At 37.4% G+C, this 14,894-nt stretch overlaps 1 protein-coding gene across 2 annotated transcripts in view; it reads right to left on the bottom strand.

Moving 5' to 3' along the window:
* LOC115981511 overlaps positions 1–12,680 on the bottom strand; it is a 35,907-nt gene extending 23,227 nt beyond the window's left edge. For both annotated transcript variants that reach the window (XM_031103704.1, XM_031103705.1), the window contains exons 1-4: positions 12,204–12,680; positions 11,342–11,513; positions 11,028–11,245; positions 1,343–1,403 (exon numbers count right to left, since the gene is read on the bottom strand). In XM_031103704.1, coding sequence (XP_030959564.1) covers positions 1,343–1,403; positions 11,028–11,245; positions 11,342–11,513; positions 12,204–12,608 — 856 coding nt within the window. In that variant the 5' untranslated portion in view covers positions 12,609–12,680. The remainder of the gene's footprint in view (positions 1–1,342; positions 1,404–11,027; positions 11,246–11,341; positions 11,514–12,203) is intronic.
* Between the last annotated feature and the right edge of the window lie 2,214 nt (positions 12,681–14,894).

Genomic DNA, 14,894 nt, shown 5'->3' with positions numbered 1-14,894 from the left:
TAGGATACGTATATTTTTTTTTTTTTTTTAATTTTACAAAATTTGTTTTATAACAAAAATTTTACTTGTTTTTAAATAATTGTTAATAATTCTTTTGTAAGTATATTAAAGCCTAGCCTATATATATATATATATATATACTTGTATCTATTTTCTACCTAAATAATACTAAAAGAATAATAAAAAGTTAACTCATAAAAGAATATTTTTAAAAGTTGGCCTAGGACACACGAACAAAACAAAAGGGCAAAAGGGGGAAATATGAATTTGGATCTGTCCTTCAGTCCTTCCTATGTGAGAAGAAGAAGAAGCCGAAGAAGAAGAAGAAGAAGTCAAGAAGAAGAAGACAAAGAAGAGATCTGTGATGAAGAAGAACAAGAACATCTGCAAAGAAGAAGATCTCCGATGGGCTGGGTTAGTTAGTCATTTTTTTTCACGAAGCGTGTCCCGACCATGTCTCGAAAGTGTCCGAGCTGTGTCCAGGCCATATCCAATTATTTAAAAAAAAAAAAAAAAAAAAAGCAGCTGGGACACGCGTACAGCCGTGTCCCAGGAGTATCCCGTGTCGCGTACGACACAGATACGGCACCCAATTTGCCATGTCCGTGCTTCCCATAATTTTACATAAGCAGTCCATGACTGGGAATTGAAGTCAGAGGAGAGGATACGTTGTGCTGAAGGTCATCTATTCAGGAGGGTTCAAGATTAGATCCTATAATAGAGCCTTAGTCCCTACAGAAGTTGAAAAGTTCCCTTGGAAATGCGTTTGGAAGCCTAAAGTCCCAACAAAGGCAGCTTTTCTTTCTCTAGGTTGCTTCTTTGGAAAAAATCCTAGCAACAGATAATTTGAGAAAGCATAATATTATTTTAGTGAGCTGGTTTTGTATGTGCAAGGGGGATGGGAAACATTAAATCACTTGTAGATAGTTGTGGGATATGGTATTTGCTCTTTCTAAGGTTCAAAGGGTGATGTAGATTTACTAGCTTATTAGCAAAGGCTGTTTTGGGCAACATCAGAACAGTGAGATATGGAAGGCCACTCCTCATTGCCTGATACAGTGCCTCTATAGGGAAAGAAATGTAAGAAACTTTGAAGGGTGTGCGAGGAGCCGAGGACAGATCTAGAAATTGCATTTCTTTGAATACTCTATTAGAGTTTATTGATCATTGTACTCTTAGAGCTTAGTTGCAATGAACATCTATAATACATTGTGTATAATTGTTGAATTCTTGTTTTTCCAATACAACTTAGTACTTATAAAAATTAAAGATAAAAAAACAAATTCATAGCACATAATATCTTCATGTAAAAGCACAAACAAAGGAAAAAGTTGTTGCAAACCTTCTCCATATTTCATGTTCTCAAACGTTGCAAAGGCAATTTCAGGTATGCCACAAGTAGCCTAAATAATAGAAACAAATGTAATCAGTTTGATGCAAAATCTGTAACTAAAAAAAAACTAGGTCAATTTTGTTATCTAATTGTTAAGTTATTGTAACACACGCATTAAATGAGTTTTAACCCACAAACCTCAGTCTCCAGCCACTCTTGTGGGAGGAGGAAGTGTCATTTAAGCCAAAGTTCATAAGCAAACAACTATGCCAATTTTGACCAAGCTGGAATATTTTACTACAGAATTAAAACATCAGCTGATACTTCTAGTGTTATTCTAATCACCATATTTAGTAGTTCATGAAGATTAGTTAAAAATAAAACAAAAGTAAATTACACTGACATTCCTAAGGTATAGTGAAAAAAAGACTTTAAATACACTACTGTTCCCCCAAATTCTAAAAATGATTGAAACTCCTTCGAACTTAAACAGAGGGTTAAAGCCTATTCCCAATAAAACCAAATTCAAAATCCCAAACATCATCTTGGGGTTCAAGTAGTAGCCCAAAGGTAATGGCATTTTTTGTGGTGCCCCATATACGTGGTTCGAAGCCAATCTCCCCCTCCCCCACTATCTACCTATCAAAAAAATATCAAAAACATCATTTTTAATTAAACACTCCACCATGTATTTACTTTTCTTCTCTTCTTTCTCAACAACCAAACAAAGCAAAAAAATTAAAATGAATAGAATGAATAAACCTTCAAGAGAGCCAACGGTTGTGGGAGTGGGCTCAGTAGGGTTGTGGGGCCACTATTGTGGGTTGCAACAGAGACTTAAGGCGACAGTGGTGGCTAGGTTTTCATCAATGACCACATGCAGAGGTTTGACAAATCAACAGTTGGGGATTTGGCTTCGGTGGTGGTAGTTTGTGTTCATTTGGGGGTTTTGAAGATTTTGTATGCTTGATGATGTAATCGGTTGTTGTTGTTGTAGGAATGTTTGGTTCCCAGGTCAGCTGAGTTTTGTCTTTAATTTTATGAAATTCTTTATCTTGTTTCATCATTCTGAAAGAAATCTTTGAAAGATTAATTCACCACTAGTGTTTTATTTTTTCCCTGAATAGATTGAACAATTTTCAAGCTATAGACCAAGTTTGTTATTTGCTTTAATTTGAACTTTGAAATCTTGTAATAAAAAATATAGCTCTTCCAATGATGATGATGGACCGACAATATAGCTGTGATCGTCTTCTACTGATTCTTCACATACTGGAGTAAAATCAATTTTTAATTTTTAATTTTTAATTTGAATGTTAAAGCATTTTTTATGATAGTTCACCCAATCTTGTTTTTTTGAGATTTTTTACTTAGATTTCTGTGGCAAATTTAATAAATGCCCTGGGCATAGATTGTAAATGGGAAAAAAAAAAATGGAGAAGATCTCCTTGGCTGCACGAAATTGGGTAGTTAAGTGCTTGGTTACATAAAAGGTGTTTGGAATGTTTGATTTTTGTTTCATTGGAACATGTTGATGCAGACAAGAAAGATTTCAAGGAAAAACAACATTAACTACGAAAAAATTCAAGATTTGTGGTCTAGTCTAGATGTGGGACTTTTGACACCTTTCATAGGTTACTTTAGTTGTTATTGAGTTTCTTAGGATAGAAAGATGTTGGATCAATTTTAACTCAGTTTCACTAGAATTAGGGAAATTTGGTAACTTCCAAAAAGCTGCAATGGGCTGTCCTTGGCTGTATCCAAGGCCCATGACTCTTACTTTATGCTTTGAGTCATTTTCCAGTTTGGTTTAGAAATTCTTAAGTCCTTTTTGAAAGTTATTAGTGAACCTGTTCATTCTATGAATAGGTTATTGATAGTAAGATTTTCTAATAAAATCTCAGCAGCTTATTTTATTGTTTGAGGGTGTGATTGCCTTCTCCTACCTATGTGTGATTGCTTAGGAACCTAGGTATGATTGCCTAGTGTTTTATCTATCTTATTTCATAGTCTACTCTCTATTTTTGACACAAAACAACCATCAACATATTCAAGAATTGATATTTTCTTTACCTAAACCCTTTAACCCCAATCCTTATTCAAGAAACCTTCAAGGTCTCATTAAGAACCTAATTTAGAGCTGAATCTTAAAAAACCTACATCATATGTCAAGTTTTGATGCCATTTGACTTGGAAGTAGGTCAAGGGCGCACACTATAAACAAAGAATTTTTTTTGATAAGTAATAAGTTTTACTGATATAAAACAAAGAATTGATGGCAGAACATGGTGTTTGGGTGTTTTGACTAAAGATACAGGAACAATGTCAAAAGAGCCATGGCCAAGGGCATGTGGAATACATATTTCACCAATATCAGCTGCATCTCAATTAAAAAAAAGTTGTTTCAAATTTGGGAAACATAGGAAAGCATTCAAACCAGTTTTTCTCCAAAGATATTTCACAGCACAGGAAACAGCAACTATATATTATCATAGTTGTTTCAACAAGAATGTTGAGATGGAATTCCAAGAAACTTATAAATAATAATAAATTTTTCAAGAAAATATGTTAGTTTTCCTTGTATGTAGGATTTAAATGGAAAAAAAGAAATGATCGACTGAAATGTACAGGAGAAAGGCAATCACACCGTCAAGGCCTTAAATAAGCTGCTGGAATTTAATTAATCAATCACTATGCCAATAACATTGACTACAATAGAGCCTTTACATAGAGGCTATTGTTAACCCCTTTCCTAGAAGGACTTGGACTCTAAATAACCTATTCCTAGAATGAATAGGAATAATAATATCAAACAAAACGACTTAATAACTGCTAAACCAAAGGACTCAAAACATAAAATAAGAGTCATGGGCCTCTAGGACAGCCCATTTCTAGAAAAATCTGAAAATTACCAAATTGCCCTTGTTCTAGTCAACTAAATTAGAACCAATCCCAACCTAAAAGACTCAATAATAACTAAAATAACCTATCAAAGGTACTAAGAAGGTCGGACATCAAAGCTAGACCACAATTTTTGAATCTTTGTATACTTAATCTTCTTTTTCCTTGAGCTCTTTCTTGTCCACATCACAACTATTTCTGATTATTACCAGTTTCAATTTGTATTACGGAAGCTATATCACTTTTTTTTTTATAAGTAAGAAGAAAATATTATTAATAAGGGAAAAGCATGAAAATACAAAGGGTTCACGGTAGTGAACAAAAAGACACAAGCAGCCACTAAGAAAAACTAAGAAGAGCTAATAGACGAAAGGAATTCCATAAGGGTAAAACAATCCGAAAAACCCCAACACCGAGACCAATCAAAGAGGGTCCGATGGCACAAATCTAATAACTGAACCACAAATTTCCCCTTATCCTCAAAAAAACGCCGATTCCGTTCAGTCCAAATAGTCCACATTACACAGCCTGGAACCAAATTCCAAATATCAAAGCTATGCTTCCCAAGCCAATGGTACCAACAAAATAATAAATCCACTACTGAACCTGGCATGACCCAATCGATCCCAAACAACTGAAGCATATGAGTCCACAAAGAATGAGCTATCGGACAGAAAAGTAGCAGGTGATCCACAGATTCCTCATTACAACAGCACATACAACAGCGATTTGCCAAAGGCCAACCACGAAGCATAAGGTTATCCAAGGTAAGAATCTGACCATGAGCTGCTGTCCACATAAAAAATGTCACCCTTTTAGGAACCTTGACTTTCCAAATGCCCTTCCAAGAGAAAGTGGAAGGAGTTGCATTTCGAATCTTATGATAAAAAGACCGAGTGTCAAACTTCCCGCTTCCATTAAGATCCCAACGAAGTCTGTCACCCCCATCACCCCTAGGGATCCGAGTTTGGATGAAATGAAGTAGGGAATAAGAAGTTGCTAACTCCCAATCATTGAAACCCCTAAAAAAGCTTAAACTCCACACTCTGTCGTTATCATCCACTGAAGGGCTTAACACTTCAAAAACACAAGCTTCTTTATTAGCAGAACACAAAAATAACTGGGGATAAAGAATTTTAAGAGGAACATCTCCGGCCCATTTGTCATGCCAAAAAAGAATACAAGAACCATCCCCCACTACAAAAGACAAATGCTTAGCAAAACTTCCCCACCCTTCACTAATACTCCACCATAACCCATAACTATGAGCCCTTCTGCAAACTCTAGAGCACCAACCCCCTTTACCCTCCCCATATTTCATGGCTATGACCCTCCGCCATAGATGAGAGATTTCATGGCCATACCTCCAAAGCCATTTCCCTAATAGGGCCTGATTAAAATACGCCAAATTCCGAATTCCCAAACCACCCAACTCGCGAGGTAGGCAAACCTTTTCCCAAGCCACCAATGGATATTTGAAACACTCAACTGAAGAACCCCATAAAAAATTCCTCTGAATACATTCCAATCTAGTCGCCACAGCTTTAGGGATAGTAAAAAGGGAAAGGTAATAAGTTGGAAGGCTTGAAAGGGTACTTTTCAACAATGTGAGTCTACCACCCTTTGACAAGTAAAGCCGCTTCCAGCCTGAAAGCTTCTTTTCCGACCTCTCAAGAATCGGATTCCAAATAGCGGCTGTTTTATACAAAGAACGCAGTGGCATACCCAAATAAATCATAGGCAAACTGCCCACCCTACACTGAAGAATATTAGCCAATGACTGGATATTGCTCACCTCCCCAATAGGGACAATCTCACTTTTCCCCACATTCACCTTCAAACCAGTAAAAACTTGAAAACAAGTCAAAACCAGCCTAATGGAAAAGATCTGCTCTCTAGAAGCATCGCAAAAAAGAATAGTATCATCAGCAAATAGTAGGTGAGAAATACGAATACCAGTATGATTATTTGGACCCACATGAAAACCCTGAATGAGACCACCTTCCTCAGTTTTCTTCAGGATGCGACTTAAAACCTCCATGATCAAAAGAAAGAGGAGGGGAGACAATGGATCTCCTTGTCTTAGACCTCTAGAGCTACAAAAGAAACCAATAGGAGATCCATTAACCAAAACTGAGAATCGAACGGTAGTGACACAAGTCTTCAACCAACTCCTCCATCTACCCCCAAAACCCATCCTCTCCAATAGATAAAACAAAGAGTCCCAATTCACATGATCATAAGCTTTCTCGATATCTAACTTACACACCACCCCTGGAGCACGACACTTCAGTCTGCTGTCTAAACACTCATTAGCAATAAGCACCGAGTCCAAAATCTGCCTGCTACCAACAAACAAATTCTGCGACTCCGAAATGAGTTTATCCAACACCAACCTCAATCTATTAGCCAAAACTTTAGACAATAGCTTATACACACTGCCCACTAAGCTGATAGGCTGAAAATCTTTGATATTCAAAGCATTATTCTTCTTGGGAATCAAAGAAAGAAAAGAAGCATTCAGAGACCGCTCAAACTCTGAGCTCCTATGGAAATGATCAAAAAAAGATATCACATCTGATTCCACTACACTCCAACATTTTTGGAAAAATGCCATAGTGAAACCGTCAGGACCTGGGGCTTTATCGCCTTCCATCTCTTGAAGAACTTTAACTACTTCCTCCTTCAAAAAATCCCTCTCTAGAATAAGCCTCTCATCCTCCTCAATACATGCAAACTCTAAGCCATCCATAGAAGGGCGCCAGGTATCTGACTCAGAGTACAAACTCTGATAAAACTGAACCACCTTAGACTGCACCACTTCCTCATCCTCATAGAGAACACCATCCACCTCTATACCCCGAATATGGTTAGTTCTTCTATGGGAGTTAGCAACCCGATGAAAAAAACGAGTATTATTGTCCCCCTCCTTCACAAATAATATCCGGAACTTTTGTCTCCAAGATATCTCCTCCAAAGAGGCAAGATGTGCAACCTCACATTTAATCTGACATCGCCTAGTTTGATCCTCCTGAGAAAGGCCTAACAAGTCCTCCCTAGCATCCAAACCCAATAATTCAGATAAAAGACATTTCTTCCTAAAGGCCAAATCCCCAAATTCCTCCTTATTCCACTTTTTCAAATCTTCTTTTAGAGCTTTTAATTTACGAGCCAGAATAAAGCTTGGAGAACCCACAAAGCAGTACCCAATCCACCATTGCCGAACCCTCCCTACAAAACCCTCTTCTTTCAACCACATATTCTCAAACTTAAAGGCACTACGACCTTTATTAACACTACCGGCCACCACCAAAAGAGGGCAATGGTCAGAAACAACACGAGGGAGTACCCTTTGAGACACATTCCCAAAATGATCTACCCAATCCACCGATGCCAAGGTTCTATCGATTCTTGACATACACTCTATCCCTGAATCTCTAAACCAAGTAAATGATGCCCCTTCAAGAGGTAAGTCCACTAGATAGTTAGCCTCAATGAAATCTGAAAAAGCAAACATAGCCGAGCTAAATGCCTCACAGCCAAGTCTCTCACTCGGATATCGAATGATATTGAAATCCCTAATCACACACCATGCCGTATTCCACCTAGAGTGCATCCTAGAGAGCTCCTCCCACAGAGTACCCCGCTGACTATCATCATTAGGACCATACACTCCTGAACAAGCCCATACAAAGTCATCTACAACCCCCTTCAGTAAAACATTTACAGAAAACTGACCAATAGCACAATCAACCTTTTCATAAACCCTCTTGTCCCAGACTAGTAACACCCCCCCTGCAGTGTTGACTGCATCTAGAGCAACCCAGTCTAAGAACGGACTACCCCAAAGGCTTTGAACAATAGAAGAGCTTATAGAAGCCAGCTTAGTTTCTTGAAAGCAAACAATATCACACTTCCACTCCTTGAGAAGATTCTTACAAACTTCCCGCTTCTGAGGATTGTTTAATCCCCTAACATTCCAAGATAAAAGTCGTAAATTCATTTAACACAGGTATTCAACCCCATGCCTACTGAGGAATCTCTGTTCCTCCCCTTAGATGCTACTCCCTCATAATTGACAGAAGAAAACAAACCTTTAAGTTCCCTAAGCCCTTTCTGCCTAGAACTCAGAATATCTTTAGAAGTCCCAACATTTACAACATCAATGCAATCTTGTTCAAGGAGACGAAACAAAGCCAGACATTGATCTTCATGCTTAACAATAGGAAAACCTACTATTCTACAAAAACTTTTCATCAGGCTACATACCCATTTCGAATTTTTTACCTCTGACCCTCGAGTCTCTTCCTCATCAACTTCCTGGATCACCTCCAACTCCTTATGTTCCATGGGATCCCATTTAGATATAGGTGAACACTCCAAAAAGCCACTCTCATCCTCCCCTTGTGAAGAATCACTAGGATTAACTTCACTATGCTTCCACTGAAGCATAAAGCACTCAAACCCAACTTGAACCAGCTCAAACCCATCTTGTACTGGTTTTTCTCCCTTCTCCCCTGATACCTCCTTAGAATTATTTATCTCCCCAAAACACAAGCTCATCTCGCTACCCAGGCCCAACAGAGGAGAAAACTGATTATGGGTTGCTCCCTGATTCCATAGAGGCGAAAGAATCTCCTTCCCAGACCCCCTCGGCCTCGTCAGCCTCCCTCCAATGAAATCCCCAGCCATCGGAGACTGGATCTCCTCTCCGATGAACCTAGGCTCGGCATTTACCGTCGCACCCATCGCTTTGGCCGACGGTGAGACCACCGAGACGACTTTCACAGGGTCGCCGGTGAGAGTAGAGGCGCCGCGATCCAGTTCCGGCCCCATTGCTAACACCGGTGGCTCTGGGTCTCCACCCCTTCTCCCGTTTGAGCTCTCGCCCACTACCCACGAAGCCTAGGCATCAGACTCCACTTGAAGAAAGTTGGGCTTGACCAAACTACCCTTCAGTTGAGAAACCTTTTGCACCTCGGGTTGGGCTACAACAGGCCCACCTGGCTGTTTTATTATATCTGGCCCATCACTTAACACCTTGGGCCAGCTGAGCACCTTATCACCCACCCAAGTCACAGAACGTCTCCCATTCTCAGACTTACACACTCTCAACGCCAAAGTAGCAGGAGTCAACTTAAATTGAAAAGCCCGCGTGGGTCTGCCAGTAAAAGCAGAAACATTGCCTTTTTTAACTGAAACATTTTCTATAGGTTTTCCATGCATCACGTTCTGCCCCAAAAATGTTCCAATTTTTTCAAAATTTCTAATCTTTTGCTGATATCCATAATAAGATAAAAACTTCCCACTCCGGCCACCACCAGCAAGTTTACCACCTCCATCACCATTATTAAAAGAACCTTTGGCCAGAGATAACGGTTCAGCACTAGAGCAAAAATCCCTAAGCTCTTTCTGAAACAAAGACCAGCCAGCTCTATTAGAGCTTGCTGGTATCATTATACAACCTCTCCTAGACCCTCCAAAATAAACTGCAATAACAACAAACAGACCAGCTTTGTTAGATTTCCCACAAAACTCTAATAACTTCCCATTCTCCCTAAATCTCTTACAAAGTAAAACATGGCCAGGCACCCAATCTCGTATATCCTCAAGACAAGTAAGTACCCACTCCACACCCTTATGTCCAACCCAAATCGAGCTCTTAACATTCCGATGTGTCTCATGTAAAGCATACGAATCAGACCGCCCTCCATCAAAAGAAAAAGAAAAATGTTTAGCATCAATATGGAAAGACCTCTTGCTGCCTCCAAAAACAGAGGATAGAGGTTTGGGTGGGATGTTAAGAGAGGTTTCAATGGAGGGAAAACTTGGTGTGGTTAAAGGTGCAGGTACAAGAGTAGGCTTTTTAGGCAAAACTTGGTTAGGCCCCTGAGGTGGTGGGGAAGGGGAGGGCAAAGGCAATGATGGAGGAGTAGGATAAGGATAAGGGAAAAACCCAAACTGTGGAGGAGAGAAAAAGGGGGAGGGAGACGGAAGATGTGAGGGTGGCAAAAAAGGAAAGAAGGAAGATGATGGTTGAGGGAGGGGGAGAGGGAGAGGGAGAGGGAGAGGGTGGGGTGGAGGAGGGGGGTGGAGAGAGCTCATGCTAAGAGTTGATGTTTAATTGAATGACATTTTATACCTACTTGATTGTTGAAACTGTAATCGTTCTTCTTTTCCTTAAATGTTTGTAACTTTCTTTTTAAATTTAATAATGATATTCATGGGATGGATAAGTTAAACATTTCACAAATTTTAAAGTTGAAATTCGGTATATTATGTTTCTCAAGAAGGATTTTGACTTCCACTTTTAGATCTTCATACCTATCATAGTAAATTCTATAGTGCCTTAAGTTTTGACTTTTGAGTATTCAATATTTACCTTCTAAATTGAATAAAGAAGTAGAAAAATCAATATCGAAGAATGTGGGTAGCATTAAGACATTAGAGATTTCTCCAATTCACAGCTCAAGTTCAATCTTCTTCCTTTTTTTTAATAGTGATATATTAGCGGGTAGCATTATCATGTGAAGGTCAATATCAAAATCAAATAAGAACTATCCTATCCTAACATTTTACCAAATTTTTTTATCCTAAAGTGCCTACCAAAACATACAAATGAGCAATATCCTGAAGAACTTACAAACAAGCACACTCATTGCCAAGTTCTGAATGAAAACCCGGGTGTCATAAATTTAGGTTTGTTTCTTAGGGAGGGGAGAAGGAAAAAAAGAAAGTAGCTAAACAATAGAACATAAAAAAAATGCCATAACCAACATTGAGAGAGGTTCACCTGCACACTGAGCAAACAATTGAAATGAAAAGTGGTTGCCATCCGCCCAGCTGCCTCCATTTCATAGGCAATATCCAATGCATTAGAATGATCCCCAACTTTACAGTCTTCCTCAATTATAAGATCATAAATTTCATCAGTAGCCCTCAGCCCACCTTTGGCTCCCCTCAAAAACACTTTATTTGCATCTTCCAAATGCCTGCTCCTAATAAGCTCCTCTGCTCACAAGATGCACTTCACCAACTTAGATAATAATTCAAATTCAACTGAATAGATATGAATAACCAAAAAAGAAAAAACATTGTATTTTATACCAACAAGAATTAGCCACGCCTGGCGAATGTCGTAGTTTAACTTCTCCATCGCTGCAAGAATTTCTAAACCTCTAGTTGCATGACCTTTAGAACCGAACAACCGAATCAGTGCCACAAACGTTTCGTGTAGTGGACAAACACCCGCACTCAACTCCCTCCTCAGCGATTGCATCTGCATTCATGGAACAACAAAAATTCAATTTTCAAATAAAACAACAACAACAACAAACCTTAGTTGCAAATAATAATAGTAATAATAATAATAAGGTTAAAAATCAATTTAGTCTCTTGACTTTGACTTCAATTGTCAAACTAATCCTTAAGGTTTAATTTTATTAATTTAGTTCTTCACTTTATCAAAATAAGTCAATCTAGTCTTCCCAAATCTGTTAACAAATGAAGCCATTAGCACCTTTTTTTTTATATATAATAAATACTCATCAAGCAACAATATCTACTAAATGACACATTTTATGAATTTTTTCAATTAAATTTTAAATTAAAAACAAAGAATGTTTAAAGGGCCTCGTTTACCAACATATTTGGAATGAGGTACCATATTGACTCAAATTTACAAAGTGAGATACTAATTTGACAAAAAACACAACTTAGTAGACAAATTGAAAAAAAATCGAAGCAAAAGTCAAGAGACTGAATCGAATTTTAGCCTAATCACAATAATAATAAGAACAACAGTTGTTACCAGCACTACAAAATCTATCACTATAATGTGTGACCCAAATTGCAATCACAATAAATCATTATTAACAATATCAGTTAATCCTACAAATTTTACACTAAGTAATGTGAATTCCGTAAACAAGTATTATCAACAAGAAATAGAAATGGTGGCAACGCATACAGCGGCCTCGTGATCGGCATTGAGAGTGTACGACACGATCAAGGCGTGGAAGGAGCGGGGGCCTGGGGTGAGGCCGGCGGCAATCATGTCGTAAATCACCTGTGAGACGGCGAGAGAGTCGCGGTCTCTCGCTCTCTCCATGAGCTCTTCCATGAAGATGAAGCGGAGGCTCTTCTCCGCCGCCGAGGCCGACGCCAGAGCAAATGCCGACGAAGACGAAGAATCGTCGCCCCTCGAGAGCTGATGCTGCGGCTTTCGCCTTCGGGTTTTTTTCCGCTTCTCCGGAGAGGAGACTGCGGAGGAGCGAACGGTGAGGAGGAGAGGCTTTGGAAGGAGAGGGGAAAGGAGGGGAGAGGGTTTGGAGAGGAGAGAGGTGTGGGTTGAGAAGAAATGAGTGGAAGACATTGAGAAAGTGTTCCAAGAGTTTCAGGATTTTGGAGAGGAAAGCAGGGTTTTGACTGAGAGTGGGGGGATATGGGAGTTTTTTGAATTTTGGGAGGAAGATGATAAGGCAGCATGAACCGCACGTGCAGTGTATCGATTAGGCTAAAATATTACTATTTTAGTTTGTAAATTTTATTAAAATTTTCTTTTTTTCATACTTAATTTAATTATAGGACAAAGTTTTGTTACAACTTTATTTAATAAGTATTTTTTTTATCAGATGTGAATTTTTAAAATTCTATCATTATATAACATTTTTTTTTTTCCTTATATCTTCCATTAGTTCTATGTTTGTAAAATTTTCAAAAAATCAAAAATTAATAATTATATCATCAATCAATGTTTAAATTTCAAATTTTTGTAATCTGAAATTATGGATAAAAAATATATTTATGAATTGAATAATAAATAACATCTAATTGACAAGAAATTCAACATGCATATTAAGAATATAAGAAGCATACAATATAGCACTTATGTAGACATATTATTTTTTTAGTGGTTGTTGCAGTCATTGTCCTTAATTTTATAAAGTGGTTTTTTTTCAATAATTTAGAGACTAGAAAAAAGTGGAAATTTTTTTAATAGTTTTTAGGGATGAAAAAATATATCTTTTAAAGTTTTTTTTGAAAGGGGTAGCCATATCTTTTAAAGTTTAAAAGTAGAAAGAAAAACATCTTCAGTGATTTAGAGACGAAAAAATAACTTTCAATAAAGTATAGAGAAGAAAATAATATTTTATCCTATCAACAATTACATGTTAATCATTATATAATAATTTTTAATAAGGTTCAAATTTTAAATAACTAATGTATCTTTAGCTTATTATTTTTTCCAAAACGAGACTTGAGTTTTAGGTTTCAACGCAAAGAAAGAAAAAAATCTCTAGTTTTAGGAAAAGTAGTACTAGTATTTGTATATGCACAAGCGATCCACCCATTATTAAAAATAAAAAATAAAAAAAATATTGAAAACTTTATAGTGCTTGCTTGATGTATCTTTTTTTTTTCTTAAGAATCCTTGCTTGGTGTATCTCTTGGGCACACCCTCAAGAAATTGTTTGGTAATGTAGTATGCTTGCTTTCCATATTGGTGCAAGGAATGAAACGTTGAATGCACTAATATGCATCAACTAATGTACCATGTTGCCTCCAGGAATTTAGGGATGGTAATTTTGCTCCGCCCCACCCCACCTTGTCCCGCACGGGTTTTTCCTGCCTCGCAAAAGTGGTGGGACAGGATAAGGCAATATTTTGCCCCCGCACCCTGGGGCGGGATGGGGATGGGTTTAGTTTTTTTATCCCCAACTCGCCCCGTCTCATCCCCCCTGCACTAATAAAGACTATAATTGTAAATTTAGTAAACCCTAAATCACTAATATTTAAAGTGAAACACGAGGCATGGGATAAAATATTTTTTATTCTAATACCTACTGCTACTATCACTCTCTGACCCTTCTCCCTTCTCTATATGTGTTTTTCAAGTTTCAAGCAAGACTCCACTCCAACATTGCTTTTTAGGTTCATCTCACTCACTATCTTTCCTTTTGTTTTAGTGTTTCTTAAATTAGTTTTTTTCAATTTAAATTTTGGTTCTTTTCTTCTATCTAATTAAAATTGGAATTTTTGTTTATAGCTATTGAAGAAGCACAGTTGTAAGGAAAAAAGGTAATGGTCTCTTAGTGCTTCCAATAGGTTTGTTTCTTATCATATTCCAAATGTTTCAATTTTTTTTTTTTTTTTTGCACATTGTTTCATGTTTTTCAATCAAATGACTATAATATATTTGTCTCTTAAAAGTTGTTGATATATCTGGCCCAACACTAGGATTTCATTATGTATATTGGGTTATATTTGTATTTTTATATCCAACTTATTTTTTTCTTTACTATGTTATAGAGTCACAGTTTTAAAAAATTATTTGATTGATAATCTTAAAGACTTTATCTTTGTTAATGTGGTTAAATACTTATATCCATATCTTTCTATCCACATTATTTTTCCTTGAAATGTGTGAAAGCATACCACATGGTTTAATTTACTTGAATTTTTTCATAAGCGATGTAAGTTTTTCTTTTACATTGTTCTACTCTGTTTGTGTTGGACATTTCTGGCTTAGGTTTTGGTGTATGTACCTTACTTTTTTACAATTGCTAAGTTAATAAATTATCATAAACAAATTTTTTTTGGAATGACTTCAAGTGAAAACAAATGGTAGCTCCAATCCATCTATCACACCCATTAGCAG

The sequence above is a fragment of the Quercus lobata genome, chromosome 3 (genome assembly GCF_001633185.2).
Source record: "Quercus lobata isolate SW786 chromosome 3, ValleyOak3.0 Primary Assembly, whole genome shotgun sequence".
Lineage (NCBI taxonomy): Eukaryota > Viridiplantae > Streptophyta > Magnoliopsida > Fagales > Fagaceae > Quercus > Quercus lobata.
This window is presented reverse-complemented; position numbering and strand designations above follow the sequence as displayed.